The sequence below is a fragment of the Dreissena polymorpha genome, chromosome 9 (genome assembly GCF_020536995.1).
Source record: "Dreissena polymorpha isolate Duluth1 chromosome 9, UMN_Dpol_1.0, whole genome shotgun sequence".
NCBI lineage: Eukaryota > Metazoa > Mollusca > Bivalvia > Myida > Dreissenidae > Dreissena > Dreissena polymorpha.
In genome coordinates this window covers 65,163,530-65,180,645 of record NC_068363.1, presented here as the reverse complement: position 1 = coordinate 65,180,645, position 17,116 = coordinate 65,163,530, and the positions used below count along the sequence as shown (strand labels likewise).

At 33.6% G+C, this 17,116-nt stretch overlaps 1 protein-coding gene across 6 annotated transcripts in view; it reads left to right on the top strand.

Annotated features, from left to right (window-relative positions):
* The window catches only part of LOC127844473 (uncharacterized), a 44,652-nt gene that overhangs the window by 19,639 nt on the left and 7,897 nt on the right, over window positions 1-17,116 (top strand). The window contains exon 1 of one of the 6 annotated variants that reach the window (XM_052374721.1): window positions 1,673-1,816. The exons of 4 other annotated variants lie outside the window; for them this stretch is intronic. In XM_052374721.1, the coding sequence (XP_052230681.1) occupies window positions 1,799-1,816 (18 nt within the window). In that variant the 5' untranslated portion in view covers window positions 1,673-1,798. Of the gene's footprint in view, window positions 1-1,672; window positions 1,817-14,064; window positions 14,475-17,116 lie in introns of those variants that run through there. One more of the 6 variants, XM_052374723.1, reaches the window with a different exon arrangement.

Here is a 17,116-nt window from a genome sequence, read left to right as displayed (position 1 = left end):
TGTCCGTTGAATTCACTGTCTCTCACGTTCGATGCTATTTTTGTAAATATGTTGCGTTAAAGCGACTAAAGACATGACTATTTTAGACACAATAAATGCAGTTAGGCATGTGCGTGATATTAATTTGTGATTGAAAAACATTGCAAACATATAAATAATAAATAAACAAATAAATAAATAAATAAATAAATAAATATATATATATATATATATATATATATATATATATATATATATATATATATATATATATATATATATATATATATATAAATATATATATATATATATATATATATTAATCGATATTTATTATATATATTCAAGTCGATTTTTTTACCAGCACACTTTTAAAGGAGCTACTTAAAGCGAGTATATAAGGCAGGCGATCTGTGTATTACCATTTTCTCCGTAAGGGTTATAACATTTAAATCAGGAATGTTTACGAGACAATAATGTTAGTTTATCGATATAATATCGTCGCTAAAACTGTCATACTTTTTAGTGAATACGTTTTCCAGTATGGTAATGGTTCGTTTCACAAAATATATAGTTTATCCGGTATTCCAGTATCAAACAAAAGGTTAACGTAGAGTCATAGCCTGATCTCGATTCTTAAACTGTTTCGTTTGAGCTAATCGGAGCACAACATGCGCATGGCGATTTATTGCGATACTGTGATTTCCGTTGGACAGTAGTGCCTTCGTGTGTCATTTTATCCGTCCATCAAATTGTTCTTCTAACCCTATCTCCTCCAGAACCATCTTTTTAAATAATTGGTTTATCATATCGTCTTGTGGTTCTCTACACAGTATTCATGTACTTTACACTTTGGTCAGACCAATAGCAGTGTATTGCACAACACGGACATTGAACGTATGCTATTTTACTTGTTGCACGATTTGACAGGGAACTGTGAAAGAAATTTGATCAAAAGTGTAGTTTAACCATAAAATTACTACTTTCCGTTACCATGGGCCCCGTTTGATTTTTTTTTAATATTAGAAATAAGTATCAGTTATATTTGTTCGCGAAAGAAGAAAACTTATTATCTTAACAACAATCAGAGTTTGACTTTAGAGCAGTGATAGTGCAAAAGAGTGTAAAAACTACCAAAGTAGTTTGATTTCGTATTCGGTATTAAGACCATTTAACTAATAACAAGAATGTTTTGGTGTAATGCGAACGTATAGCTATAAATGTACTTTCATATCAATGCGAAGAGGCCCCGGTGAAAATAGGTCTTGTCGACATAGATAAAATTTGTCCTAACAATTCACACCTTACCGTTTCTCTGATGAAAGCATTTACATACCCCTTTAAGCCCCTCCCCCCTCCCAAAGAATTGCAAATTGAGATATAAGTAGTCTAAATGTGATTGAATTTCTGCTGATGACTTGTATAAAATACAATGCACGGCGAGGGTTAAGAATTGTGAAATCGCGTTTCAAATAACGGCAGACATATCGGTGTCGGACGTGTGTTTGCACATACTTAGTGAGCGGGATGGACTGTTTGCTAATGATATGTTTTATTTGTTTGAATAAATTTCCGCATTATCCGACTAACAAAACTGAGCTATTTAAAGGCAGATGGGACAAACAAAATATTTCTCACATTAAAGAATCAATAGAATAATAAAATTGTGTGAAATGTTTATAGTGAGATGTCGTAATTACTCATGTTAAGTTAAATATGAAAAAAAGTTACCATAAGGAAATTATATTAAACTTAATATAATTTTATATTAAGAAAGGAAGGATTTTGTTAAAGGAAGATATTATGGAAGCTATGATAAATGTACCTTAAACCAAAGGTAAGCATATTCTTCCTTTCAGTTATCTAAGAAGAAGTGTCATATGTAAATGATTGAGTCCACTAATTGTATGTAGAGATGAGGTCCGAAATACCTTTTACATGTTATTTATAATTGATAAAAATCGCTTTAAATTTTACGTTTAAATCAGGAAATGTTTACGAGACAATAATGTAAGTTTATCGGTATAATATCGTCGCTAAAACTGTCATACTTTTTAGTGCAATTAATATGAAATGCATGTGATTTATTAGCCTGTTTCCACTGTTTTTTGTTAATATATAGCGGAAATACTCCATCCAGTGTTTATTTAAACACACAACACTCTCGCGCATTATTTATCATTATCTTTATTAGCTCATCTATTTTTTGAAAAAAAATTATGAGCTATTGTCATCACCTTGGCGTCGGCGTCGGCGTCGGCGTCGGCGTTGGCGTTGGCGTTGGCGTCGGCGTCCGGTTAAGTTTTGCGTTTAGGTCCACTTTTCTCAGAAAGTATCAATGCTATTGCATTCAAACTTGGTACACTTACTAACTATCATGAGGGGACTGGGCAGGCAAAGTTAGATAACTCTGGCGTGCATTTTGACAGAATTATGTGCCCTTTTTATACTTAAAAAATTGAAAATTTTGGTTAAGTTTTGCGTTTAGTTCCACTTTTCTCAGTAAGTATCAATGCTATTGCATTCAAACTTGGTACACTTACTTACTATCATGAGGGGACTGGGCAGGCAAAGTTAGATAACTCTGGCATGCATTTTGACAGAATTATGTGCCCTTTTTATACTTAGAAAATTGACAATTTTGGTTAAGTTTTGTGTTTAGGTCCATTTTATTCCTTAAGCATCAAAGCTATTGCTTTCATACTTGCAACACTTACTAACTATCATAAGGGGACTGTGCAGGCAAAGTAATGTAACTCTGACTGGCATTTTGACAGAATTATGTGCCCTTTTTATACTTAGAAAATTGAAAATTTGATTAAGTTTTGTGTTTAGGTCCACTTTATTTCTACAGTATCAAAGCTATTGCTTTCATACTTGCAAGATTTATGAACTATCATAAGGGGACGGTGCAGGCAAAGTTATGTAACTCTGACTGGCATTTGGACGGAATTATGGGCCCTTTATACTTAGAAAATTGAAAATTTGGTTAAGATTTATGTTTTGGTCCACTTTACCCCTAAAGTATCATAGATATTGCTTTCATACTTAAAACACTCACAAACTATCATAAGGGTACAGTAAAAGGACAAGTTGCATAACTCTGATTGTCATTGTTACGGAATTATGGCCCTTTTCTGACTTAGTAACTTTTAATATATGGTTAAATTTTGTGTTTCGATCCACTCGAAGTATCAAGGCTATTGCTTTCAAACTTCAAATACTTACATGCTATCATGAGGTTACTGTACCTGGCAACTTGAATTTTACTTTGACCTTTGAATGACCTTGACTCTCAAGGTCAAATTATTAAATTTTGCTAAATTGCCATAACTTCTTTATTTATGAATAGATTTGATTGATACTTTGATGAAACTACTCTTACCTGACATTCCACAATAGACTTCACCCAAACCATCCCCCGTGCCCTCCCCCGTGCCCTTCCCCTTCTCCCCCCCTCCCCCCCCCCTAATTTTTTTTTTTTTTTTTTTTTTAAGATCATCTCACAAATGACCACCACACCCTCACACTATACCCCCACCCCACCCCCCCCACCCCACCCCCCCCCCCCAATTTTTTTTTTGATTTTTTTTTTTTTTTTTTTTTTTAAGATCATCTCACAAATTATCACCACACCCTCACACTATACCCCCCCCCCCATTTTTTTTTAAAACGGTTATGTTTGAAATACCGTCCAACAATCGCACCCAAACCCCCCCCTTTTTTTTTTTTTCGCTTTTTTGGAAGATAATGTAATAAATGTCCACAACCCCACACTCCACTCCTCCCTCCTTTGTAATTGAAAATGAGAGTCCCTTCACCTTTAAAAAGAAAATAGATGAGCGGTCTGCACCCGCAAGGCGGTGCTCTTGTTACTATTTGTTTCCACGCATGTATGAATGTTGTATATTGATCAGGGTGAGATATAACAGTGAATACAATATTTGTTCTGTTGTGTTCATTTCTGTAAATGAGTATAGCATTTTTAACTTGAATTCTTTAATATGTCAAGTGTCAGAATTTTAAAAGAGTGAATAGCAGAATATGCTGATATTGGTAAATTTATTTGTTAATACTCGCGGTTGCAGTTATATAGATTTGGTGTTGTGGTCAAAAAGTTTTTTCCTTAATTTTTCCATTTCAAAGTTAGATCCTTATATATTATATGACCATTTTGTAGTGAAATTAAGTTTGAAAAGTTCATTATCATCTACGAATGTTAATAATATTATACCTGAAGAGAGTAATGTTAAAAAGTTGCCATATAGGTATTATTGGAATGATCACTTTAAAAAGGCCTATGTAGACTCGTTTAATGGGGAACACGTTATGCAAATAGTTGATGATCTTAACTGTTAGGTTGAGTTATCTTATACAAAGGAGGATTTGTATAAAACATTGAATGATTTTTTTTACAACATTGATATTTAGTAGATTAAATGTTTGGGCTGGAAAAAAATCATGTATATATAGAAGCTCAGGCTTGATTTAGAAAAAAAACATGGGGAATTTGCATAATAATTTTATTCTCCATGTTGTAATTAACCATTTGTTACCGAATAATAAGAAATTATATGTTAACTACACTAAAGCGTTCGCGTTTTTGGTAAGAGATATCATTTGGTACAAACGTATCAAACTTGCTTCAACAGGTTACATGCTTAACATAATTAAAGCTATGTATATGAATGTTAAATCAAAGATAGAGATGGGACAATTAATAAGTAAAGAAGAATTCTTATGCTTTATAGGCGTACGACAAGAGGAGTCACTCTCACCGTTTCTATTCTCGATGGATGATATATAGAGAATAACAGTTTACTGTCCCATCGTTTTGTAATATATCAGGCGAGGCTTAAAATATATAACGGCGAGGCTGGGCAGTAACCTTTGTTTCTGTTTATCATACCACATTTTCCTACAAATCCATTTTTATATTTAAAATGTACGCCGATTTTGCTGATCCGGCTTTTTACACGTCGACATAACAACGGCGTTCGAAAAGACGACACGAATAATCGCTTATTTTAAACATCGTATAGAGAAAAACAGTTGTGTGCAATACGAATGGGGAGAGTACACCCGCTTTAATTATACACGGCTTGAATTGGAGATCAGGAATGGACTTAAGCGACAAATTTAATCGAAGAACGCACTTCACTAAATTGTTTGGAGACGCCATTTTGGAGATGTGTATTGAAATTGCCATTTTGATGATGGTGTCAATATTGACATAAGCGTGTTAAATCGTTTGTGTAAATAGTTGAGGTTTAGCAGTTATCATTTGTCTTGACTTTCTGTGCAACACTTGCGAGTGCAATGACTATATCAACATTTAAGATGTATTGTCCCATTTATGACGTCATTTAACTTCTGTAGTGCGGGGTGTGGTGATTTTTAAAAAATAAACGTATTTTTGTGATTTGTGACTTTAAACTAGAATAAAATTTGTACGTTCTTGGTATCAAATTGTTTGTTTTGTTGAACGTGATTCATGTTGATAGAAAGTGTTGACTTTATTGCAAATCCCACGCAACTCCAAACATTGACTGATATAAGAACTTCCTGTTGACCATGATATAAAAAATATATCAGGCAACGTTTTATCATGCAGATATCAATGCGCCGGTATGATAAAGAAGAATACTATATGTTGCATGGCTTTAGTGGCATAGATTGAGGTATCCTTAACTTATTTTTACTACTTTATGCGGATGATATTGACATAATGGCAGAATCTGAGGATGAGTTTAAAAAGGGTTTGTTGTTATAATAACATTAATGTGATATATGGAAGCTAAATGTAAATTCTTCGTAGACAAAAATAATCATTTTTAGCTCATCTATTTTTTGAAAAAAAATTATGAGCTATTGTCATCACCTTGGCGTCGGCGTCTGCGTCGGCGTCTGCGTCGGCGTCGGCGTCTGCGTCGGCGTCTGCGTCGGCGTCTGCGTCTGCGTCGGCGTCCGGTTAAGTTTTGCGTTTAGGTCCACTTTTCTCAGAAAGTATATATGCTATTGCATTCAAACTTGGTACACTTACTTACTATCATGAGGGGACTGGGCAGGCAAAGTTAGATAACTCTGGCGTGCATTTTGACTGAATTATGTGCCCTTTTATACTTAGAAAATTGAAAATTTTGGTTAAGTTTTGCGTTTAGGTCCACTTTTTCAAAAAGTATCAATGCTATTGCATTCAAACTTGGTACACTTACTTACTATCATGAGGGGACTGGGCAGGCAAAGTTAGATAACTCTGGCGTGCATTTGGACGGAATTATGTGCCCTTTTATACTTAGAAAATTGAAAATTTTGGTTAAGTTTTGTGTTTAGGTCCATTTTATTCCTTAAGTATCAAAGCTATTGCTTTCATACTTGAAACACTTACTAACTATCATAAGGGGACTGTGCAGGCAAAGTAATGTAACTCTGACTGGCATTTTGACAGAATTATGTGCCCTTTTTATACTTAGAAAATTGAAAATTTGGTTATGTTTTGTGTTTAGGTCCACTTTATTCCTACAGTATCAAAGCTATTGCTTTCATACTTGCAACACTTATTAACTATCGTAAGGGGACTGTGCAGGAAAAGTTATGTAACTCTGACTGGCATTTGGACGGAATTATGGGCCCTTTATACTTAGAAAATTGAAAGTTTGGTTAAGTTTTGTGTTTTGGTCCACTTTACCCCTAAAGTATCATAGATATTGCTTTCATACTTGGAACACTCGCAAACTGTCATAAGGGTACAGTAAAAGGACAAGTTGCATAACTCTGGATTTCATTTTTATGGAATTATGGCCCTTTTTTGACTTAGTAACTTTGAATATATGGTTAAATTTTGTGTTTCGATCCACTTTACTTCTTAAGTATCAAGGCTATTGCTTTCAAACTTCAAATACTTTCATGCTATCATGAGGTTACTGTACCTGGCAAGTTGAATTTTACCTTGACCTTTGAATGACCTTGACTCTCAAGGTCAAATTATTAAATTTTGCTAAAATTGCCATAACTTCTTTATTTATGATTATTTTTGATTGATACTTTGACAAAACTACTCTTACCTGACATACCACAATAGACTCCCCCCAAATCATCGCCCGTGCCCCCCCTTCCCCCCCCCCCCCGAATCCCCCTTTTTTTTAAAGATAATCTCACAAATGACCACCACACCCTCACAATATACCCCCCCCACCCCACCCCCTCCCCCATTTTTTTTTTAAACGGTAAAAAACAAAACTATTTATTTTGATTATTTTATGTTTGAAATACCGTCCAACCATCGCACCCAAGAATCCCCTCCCACTCCCCCTCCCCCACCCCGCACCCGAATCCCCCCCTCTAATTTTTTTTTTTAAGATCATCTCACAAATTACCACCCTCACACTATACCCCCCCCCACCTCACCCCCCCCAATTTTTTTTTTGAAACGGTTAAAAAACACAAATATTTATTTTATTATTTTATGTTGAAATACCCTCCAACCATCGCACCCAAGAATCCCCCCCCACCCCCAAACCCCCCCCACCACCCCCCACCACCCCCCCCACCCCCCGAATTTTTGTTTTTCCTTTTTTTTTTGCATTTTTGGAACATAATGTAATAAATGTCCACACCCCCACACAATGCACCCCTCTTCACTCCACCCCTCCCTCCTTTGTGATTGAAAATGAGAGTCCCTTCACTTTTAAAAAGAAAATAGATGAGCGGTCTGCACCCGCAAGGCGGTGCTCTTGTTTTTAAAGGTGGTAGATTAATAAAAAAATACAATTCTTTTATAAAAATGAACTATTAGAAATTGTCAGAAATTTTACTTATTTAGGAATTGCTTTTACCACTGGAGGATCTTTTACATCCAACTGTTAAACCTTGGAAGGTCAGGCATCAAAAGAAACTTTTAAACTAAACGCATGTATGTTAAAATACCCTACATGTCTGTTAAATGTAAATTTTACTTATTTGATCCGCTCAAAGTGCCTATTTTGCATTATGGACATGAGGTTAAAACGATGCAATGGCTAGAAAGAAATTATTTAAATTTATGTTAAAGAATACTTTATGTGAAGATACAGACTCAAAATAATGTTGTTTATGGTGAACTAGGAAGAACTCTCCGCACAATTAGAGCTGTACATGTAGTTAGATATTGGTTAAAAATTATCAAGTTAGAAGACTTCAAATATGTTGAAATTATGTACAACACTAAGCAACAATAAAAATATTGGGCAAATAGTGTATGTTGCCTTTTGCAATCACTTGCATTTCAATATTCATGGCTATATCAAAATGTTGGCGATGATAATATATTTTGTCAATATTAAAGTTGCATTTACGTGACCAATTTCTACAAAATTGGCAAAATGAGCTAAATAATTCGTCTAGAGCTAGGACTCATGTAACATTTTGTGATTTTAAAATGCAACCTTATATAACAATTATAACCAACAAACAAGTTTAGAAGTGTTTTTAGTATACTTCGAGTATCTTCAAATTGACTGAAAGTTGAGGCCAGGATATGTCAAAAACCTGCTCCTATTCCGTATGAGGAGAGACATTGTAATTATGGTTATATGCTCGAAGAACCACTTTGTTATTAAATGTAAACTATATAAAGAAATAAGAAAGGTGTTCATTAGTAACTACTATTGGAAAACGCAAAATATGTTTGAATTTGTTGGATGAATGAAACATGAAACTGCTGAAGTCTATAACAATCTTGCATTATATGTGAACAAATCATTTAAACTAAGAAGCTTATTCAATCTCTATTTTGATTATCCTCAGACAATAAGAACACATTCGTACATAACCATTTTTGTAGATTTATCGTTATAGCAAGGATAGACCTCCGGCTTATGTTTTGTTTGTATATGAAAATGTACTCTATTTTATATAATTTACTAGTCACTTGACAACTCGTTTGTTATATACATAACATTTATGTGCTGCATACAACTGTTAAAAAACTCTTGTAATTTGGAAGAAAATACTAACATAAAAACAATGCAATCATAAATTATTGTCTGGTGAACTTCACACCCAATAAGATATACATTACTATTAAGAAATACAGGATAGTATTAAGGAAAATATCTTTCAAAAAAATAGGGATGCATCATTTATGCACGACACGCCCCATAAATCAGATCTACTTACTAATTAAGGTTTAAGTTGATACCTCTTTTAGTTTTCAAGATACGCTCCGGAAAAAAGTTCAACACGATCATTAACAAAGGAAATCAATAAAAAATATTGGATCAAGAGTAACGTTTCTTGTTTCATTCACTTTCCCCCGATGATATCTTACAACCAATCATGCTTCAAATGTATACCTCTGTTAGTTGGTTTGATATTTTTTACAATCTTTTAATAGAAACATAAAGCATGATGCTTCTGTTCAACTTCATATCAAGTGTGCTCGCGGTCTAATTTGGTGCTCATTGCATTTATACGTATTATGAAAAGGGTTACAAGCGCTTCATTATTGACTCATTTTCGATAAATGATTATATTAAAATGAACCGAAATTTTTTATTGTTCTTAGTCAATATTACTATTTTAGTTTAAACATAACGCGAGCATATTTTTTAATCCATGATAAGAAAAAGTAATAGTCATTTTGTCAAACTGTAAACAAGTTACGTTAAGCCCTTTTCTTAAATAAGTATTAAATATGTAATTCTATTGTAAGCAACGGGAAAGAAAAAAGCACATAAATATTTTTTCATGTTTTAAGTAAAACGAAGTTCTTTAATAACAGCTTTTTTAATGTAAACAACATCTGGAATAGCTTAAGTTATATGTTGTCTATCAGCGATGTTTACGCAAAAAGTACGTTAATCGACGAAGCTAATAACGACAAGAAATGCGTATAGAGTTAGCCGCGTGTAAACTAACACTTTATGAAAAATTCAATATAATATTATTATACATTCGCATGTGTTTTTACGCCTTACCTGCGGTCTAGGAAAACATTGTAAATGCAGTCATTCGTAATGATTTAATGCGTAGAACACAATATGTACATGGTGTAAAAAACAATGAATAACGCACTTTAATCCGAACTAACATAAAGAACTAAACATATAACATCACGACACTGGTTAAACATGTGAAAGTTCGATGAAAAAATCTTCTTTTTTTGGACAAATTCAATGAAAAACGCCCTAAAGGAAAACTGCAATGTGCAACTGTAAACTTCGTAGAAATTTGAACGTTGCATACGTTGCATAAGCGTAATGTATCATTTGATTTCGCAATCCCTATCATTTATACTATTATTTGTTTTGAGTTCGTGGGTTGTCATAAATACATACTCTCACAATAAGATGACATATTGTTACTTGTATAGGTGTGTCCGTTGAATTCACTGTCTATCACGTTCGATGCTATTTTTGTAAATATGTTGCGTTAAAGCGACTAAAGACATGATTATTTTAGACACAATAAATGCAGTTAGGCATGTGCATGATATTAATTTGTGATTAAAAAACATTGCAAACATATAATAAATAAATAAATAAATAAATAAATAAATAAATAAATAAATATATATATATATATATATATATATATATATATATATATATATATATCTATATCTATATCTATATATCTATATATCTAGATATCTATATATATATTATATCTCTATATCTATATCTACTATCTATATATATATATATATTATATAATATATATATATATATATATATATATATATCTATATATATATATATATATATATATATATATATTAATCGATATTTATTATATATACAAGTCGATTTTTTTACCAGCACACTTTTAAAGGAGCTACTTAAAGCGAGTATATAAGGCAGGCGAACTGTGTATTACCATTTTCTCCGTAAGGGTTATAACGTTTAAATCAGGAATGTTTACGAGACAATAATGTAAGTTTATCGATATAATATCGTCGCTAAAACTGTCATACTTTTTAGTGAATACGTTTTCCAGTATGGCAATGGTTCGTTTCACAAAATATATAGTTTATCCGGTATTCCAGTATCAAACAAAAGGTTTACGTAGAGTCATAGCCTGATCTCGATTCTTAAACTGTTTCGTTTGAGCTAATCTGAGCACAACATGCGCATGGCGATTTATTGCGATACTGTGATTTCCGTCGGACGTCAGTGCCTTCGTGTGTCATTTTATCCGTCCATCAAATTGTTCTTCTAACCATATCTCCTCCAGAACCATCTTTTTAAATAATTGGTTTATCATATCGTCTTGTGGTTCTCTACACAGTATTCATGTACTTTACACTTTGGTCAGACCAATAGCAGTGTATTGCACAACACGGACATTGAACGTATGCTATTTTACTTGTTGCACGATTTGACAGGGAACTGTGAAAGAAATTTGATCAAAAGTGTAGTTTACCCATAAAATTACTACTTTCCGTTACCATGGGCCCCGTTTGATTTTTTTTAATATTAGAAATAAGTATCAGTTATATTTGTTCGCGAAATAAGAAAACTTATTATCTTAACAACAATCAGAGTTTGACTTTAGAGCAGTGATAGTGCAAAAGAGTGTAAAAACAACCAAAGTAGTTTGATTTCGTATTCGGTATTAAGACCATTTAACTATTAACAAGAATGTTTTGGTGTAATGCGAACGTATAGCTATAAATGTACTTTCATATCAATGCGAAGAGGCCCCGGTGAAAATAGGTCATGTCGACATAGATAAAATTTGTCCTAACAATTCACACCTTACGTTTCTCTGATGAAAGCATTTACATCATAATTCAATACATTTCACAGTCGTCAAAACATACATATAATAACTATTTGACAACTACGTGTATGATGCTTCCTGATAACCAACGAAAGCGTGCTCATGTTAGTAAATAACCTTGCGGGAAGTCTAACCTTAAGGTAGTATGAAAAGCCTCTCATTCGTTATCAAATTAGACATCGTTTGGTCGCTCGAAAAAAACAAATAATTTTGCACACTATGACGGAGTCTAGAACTATTAAAAATGCTTTATGATTGCGTATGGCCTGATAAAAGCACCTGTTGATACTTGTTAACTTTTTTTGAGATCGGAACAATTCGATTTGATTACCACATTTAAAGCTACCAGACAATACCAGATAATACATTTAGTAGTGTATTTGAATAAATTCATGCATACCAAATTTGTCCAATAAAGAACGTTTTACATTACAATCAACATTTAACTAATTGTTTACATAAGTGTTTGTAGTTGTTAAATTGTTAGTAATGTTTATATTGACACAACTATACTACTAGTATACGGGATAGTTTATAATAATAGCACACACATTAAACATTTGAATAAAACTTTGACTGTCACTGTCATGAATGAAATGCTCCCTCTTCACTCATGGCAGTTTGTTAAATGGGATTTTCAGTTCAGTGTTTAGAACTGCTTTCCCTACAATGCAAGCTTCCTACTTATGAATTGCCATCTTAATCACTTATATAACAACCGATATTTGTTAAGGATAACATATCAGCATCAACAATTCACAAGAACTGTGAAACAATTACAAACGGTGTTATGGTTTGTATGTACTGTCATATCTCATCATGAAATCAACCTTTATATTAAATCAGTCCTCTTATATTAAATACTGAACGTTATGCTTAACTTTAATTACTCAAGTTCACGTGATTTTATAGTGTGTGGAGATTTTAATTCGAAAGTTGGAGAGGGCAGATTATGTTGTTCACGATAATATCCATGCTTGAATGGAAGATTTTTTGCATGATGACTATTAAGTAGATTCATGTATTCCTAGAAAAACTGTGACAAGATTGTAAAGAGATCACTATGTATCTGAGTGAAGAGTTAATTTTGATTTATCATCTTTATTAATATCTTATAAAGAACTTAAACCTGTATTTGAAAGATCTGTGTATTTATATATCAACGACAATCAAAAACATAGAAACATAATTGCTAAAATACGTCTGTCGTCACATAAGTTTGGTAATTGAAACTGGCAGACATTATAATATCATCAGAAATGAAAGTTATACATATCGAAGCTTATTCAATAAGACCAAGTATGCATACTTTTTTGAATCTTTTAAATACAAATGTAATAATAATAAAAGAACCCGTCGGAAGTTAGTAATAACTGCTTTACATGCTTTAAGAAAAGAAATTATTGTACTTTTCTTTAACTTAATGATAATAATTATTATTTATTTACCGTTTAATATGAAATGAATGTAATGTGTTTTGTCTGTTAAAGCCGGTTTCTGTTAACATGTACAGTTGATTATGCAATTAATATGAAATGCATGTGATTTATTTGCCTGTTTCCACTGTTTTGTGTTAATATATAGTGGAAATACTCCATGCAGTGTTTATATAAACACACAACACTCTCGCGCACAATTTATCATTATCTTTATTACTATTTGTTTCCACGCATGTATGAATGTTGTATATTGATCACGGTGAGATATAAAAGTGAATACAATATTTGTTCTGTTCTGTTCATTTCTGTAAATGAGTATAGCATTTTTAACTTGAATTCTTTAATATGTCAAGTGTCAGAATTTTAAAAGGGTGAATAGCAAAATATGCTGATATTGGTAAATTTACTTGTTAATACTCGCGGTTGCAGTTATATAGATTTGGTGTTGTGGTCAGCAATTTTTTACCCTTAATTTTTCCATTTCAAAGTTAGATCCTTATATATTATATGACCATTGTGTAGTGACATTAAGTTTAAAAAGTTCATTATCATCTACGAATATTAATAATGTTATACCTGAAGAGAGTAATGTTAAAAAGTTAAAAACAAGCAAAAAATAATGCGTAAAAACTCTAAAACGCAACACAACTTCAACTGTAATTCTAAAAGCTAACTACTCTATTTCTTAGACAAACATTTGTCATGACAAATTTGAATAGTGTGACCTGTAAAAACTACGAACCAGTCGACGGAGTATGGTTTTATCAGCTGAGTGATACCGAATTCAAACACTGAACGCTGATAAAAGTCTCCACGTTGGTGATCCCATATTTACCGATGTCAAATTAGGTTGTAAACAGTTCGTTTCTGGTTACACACTGACAAGAGTAAAGAATGGCGAGGAATTAACGTTGTGAAATACGTGCGACGGGTGTACGATTGGCATGTGCTTGCAAATACTTATTGGGCGTTGTTTGTTTGTTATACGGGAGCGATAAGGGAGTGATTTATTTGTAATAATCAATATCCGGATATTTCGAAACTCAACACGGAGATATACGAGGCAAAATGGACAGATCTTGTGTTCTGACATTAAACTTTTATTATCACAAAGCAGCAGTGGATAATGCGTGAATTTTATCGAACGTTGTTATAATTACTAAAGTAACGTTTTATATTAAGTTTATGTAAGGAAACAAAACCATTCACTGTGTATATTTTTATAGTGACTAAAATATTATTATATAAAAGGATAATATTATACTAGCTGTGAGAAATATACATAAATATCGGGTAAGCATATGTTATTTCAGTTTATATCTTCAAAAAGCTCAATTTAGTAAATGTTTTTTTTTATGGGAATTATATGTACATGTTTCCTTTTTATAACAGTTCAATATTGCTTTTATATTTTTTTGTTTTATTTGTTTAAATCGGTAAAGGTTTTTGTGTGGTTAATTTATTTCTTCATTTTTCGTGTTCTGAGAAAACTGGACATAATGCATGTGCGTAAAGTGTCACCCCAGATAAGCCCCAGATTAGCCTGTGTAGTCTGCACAGGCTAATTAGAGACGACACTTTCCGCCTAAATTGGATTTTTGCTGAGAAGAGACTTCATCTAAACGAAACATGTCATGAAAGCGGAAAGTGTCGTTCCTGATAAGCCTGTGCGGACTGCACAGGCTAATATAGGACGACGCTTTACGCACATGCATTATGCCCAGTTTTCTCAGAACACGACTCAACTTATGTCCCACGAAAAATAATGATTTTACAGTGTTTAGACTTAAAAGTGAGACTTCTATCCTCCTGTTTAGCACATTTCAAATATTAACAATTTGAAATATAACACACGAGATCTTATGGTGTGATAAATAATTTGTGAAATAAAATATCGAACACTATCAATCTATTACAACACGTGTTTAATAGCAAATCGGTGTATTATTCAGTAATTCTAACATGACACTCGCTGATTATTCTACACTGAACACAATCTTCTTGGTTAAACCCTCTCATAAACACTGTAAAACGTCGCCCACGTGATTTAAGCACTATACTCTACATCGTTTTTAGCTCATCTATTTTTTGAAAAAAAATTATGAGCTATTGTCATCACCTTGGCGTCGGCGTCTGCGTCGGCGTCTGCGTCGGTGTCGGCGTCGGCGTCCGGTTAAGTTTTGCGTTTAGGTCCACTTTTCTCAGAAAGTATCAATGCTATTGCATTCAAACTTGGTACACTTACTTACTATCATGAGGGGACTGGACAGGCAAAGTTAGATAACTCTGGCGTGCATTTTGACTGAATTATGTGCCCTTTTTATACTTAGAAAATTGAAAATTTTGGTTAAGTTTTGCGTTTAGGTCCACTTTTTTCAGAAAGTATCAATGCTATTGCATTCAAACTTGGTACACTTACTTACTATCATGAGAGGACTGGGCAGGCAAAGTTAGATAACTCTGGCGTGCATTTTGACAAAATTATGTGCCCTTTTTATACTTAGAAAATTGAAAATTTTGGTTAAGTTTTTTGTTAAGGTCCATTTTATTCCTTAAGTATCAAAGCTATTGCTTTCATACTTGCAACACTTACTAACTACCGTAAGGGGACTGTGCAGGCAAAGTTATGTAACTCTGACTGGCATTTGGACGGAATTATGGGCCCTTTATACTTAGAAAATTGAAAGTTTGGTTAAGTTTTGTGTTTTGGTCCACTTTACCCCTAAAGTATCATAGATATTGCTTTCATACTTGGAACACTCGCAAACTATCATAAGGGTACAGTAAAAGGACAAGTTGCATAACTCTGGATGTCATTTTTACGGAATTATGGCCCTTGTTTGACTTAGTAACTTTGAATATATGGTTAAATTTTGTGTTTCGATCCACTTTACTTCTTAAGTATCAAGGCTATTGCTTTCAAACTTCAAATACTTTCATGCTATCATGAGGTTACTGTACCTGGCAAGTTGAATTTTACCTTGACCTTTGAATGACCTTGACTCTCAAGGTCAAATTATTAAATTTCTCTAAAATTGCCATAACTTCTTTATTTATGATTAGATTTGATTGATACTTTGACAAAACTACTCTTACCTGACATACCACAATAGACTCCACCCAAACCATCGCCCGTGCCCCCCCCCCTATTTTTTTTATTTTTTTTTTAAGATCATCTCACAAATGACCAACACACCCTCACACTATACCCCCCCCCCCCCACCCCACCCCCTCCCCAATTTTTTTTAAACGGTTAAAAAACAAAACTATTTATTTTGATTATTTTATGTTTGAAATACCGTCCAACCATCGCACCCAAGAATCCCCCCCCACCCCCCCTCCCCCCCACCCGAATCCCCCCCCCTATTTTTTTTTTTTAAGATCATCTCACAAATTACCACCACACCCTCACACTATACCCCCCCACCTCACCCCCCCCCCCCCAATTTTTTTTTTGAAACGGTAAAAAACAAAATATTTATTTTTATTATTTTATGTTTGAAATACCGTCCAACCATCGCACCCAAGAATCCCCCCCCCACCCCCCCCACCGCCCCCACCCCCCCCCCCACCCCCCACCCCCGATTTTTTTTTCCTTTTTTTCGCATTTTTGGAAGAAAATGTAATAAATGTCCACACCCCCACACAATGCACCGCTCTTCACTCCACCCCTCCCTCCTTTGTGATTGAAAATGAGAGTCCCTTCACCTTTAAAAATAAAATAGATGAGCGGTCTGCACCCGCAAGGCGGTGCTCTTGTTTACAATTGCAACACTATGTTTCGTATCATGACAGATTCGAGCTAATTTTAAAATGTCTTATTTATAATCGCATAATGGCTTGCTTCCTAATCGTTGGCAATTTCTAACCCATATCCTAAAAACCGAAGGTAACCTTAGGTACAGTGATAACTTTTTCACTTCTTTGCCTATATT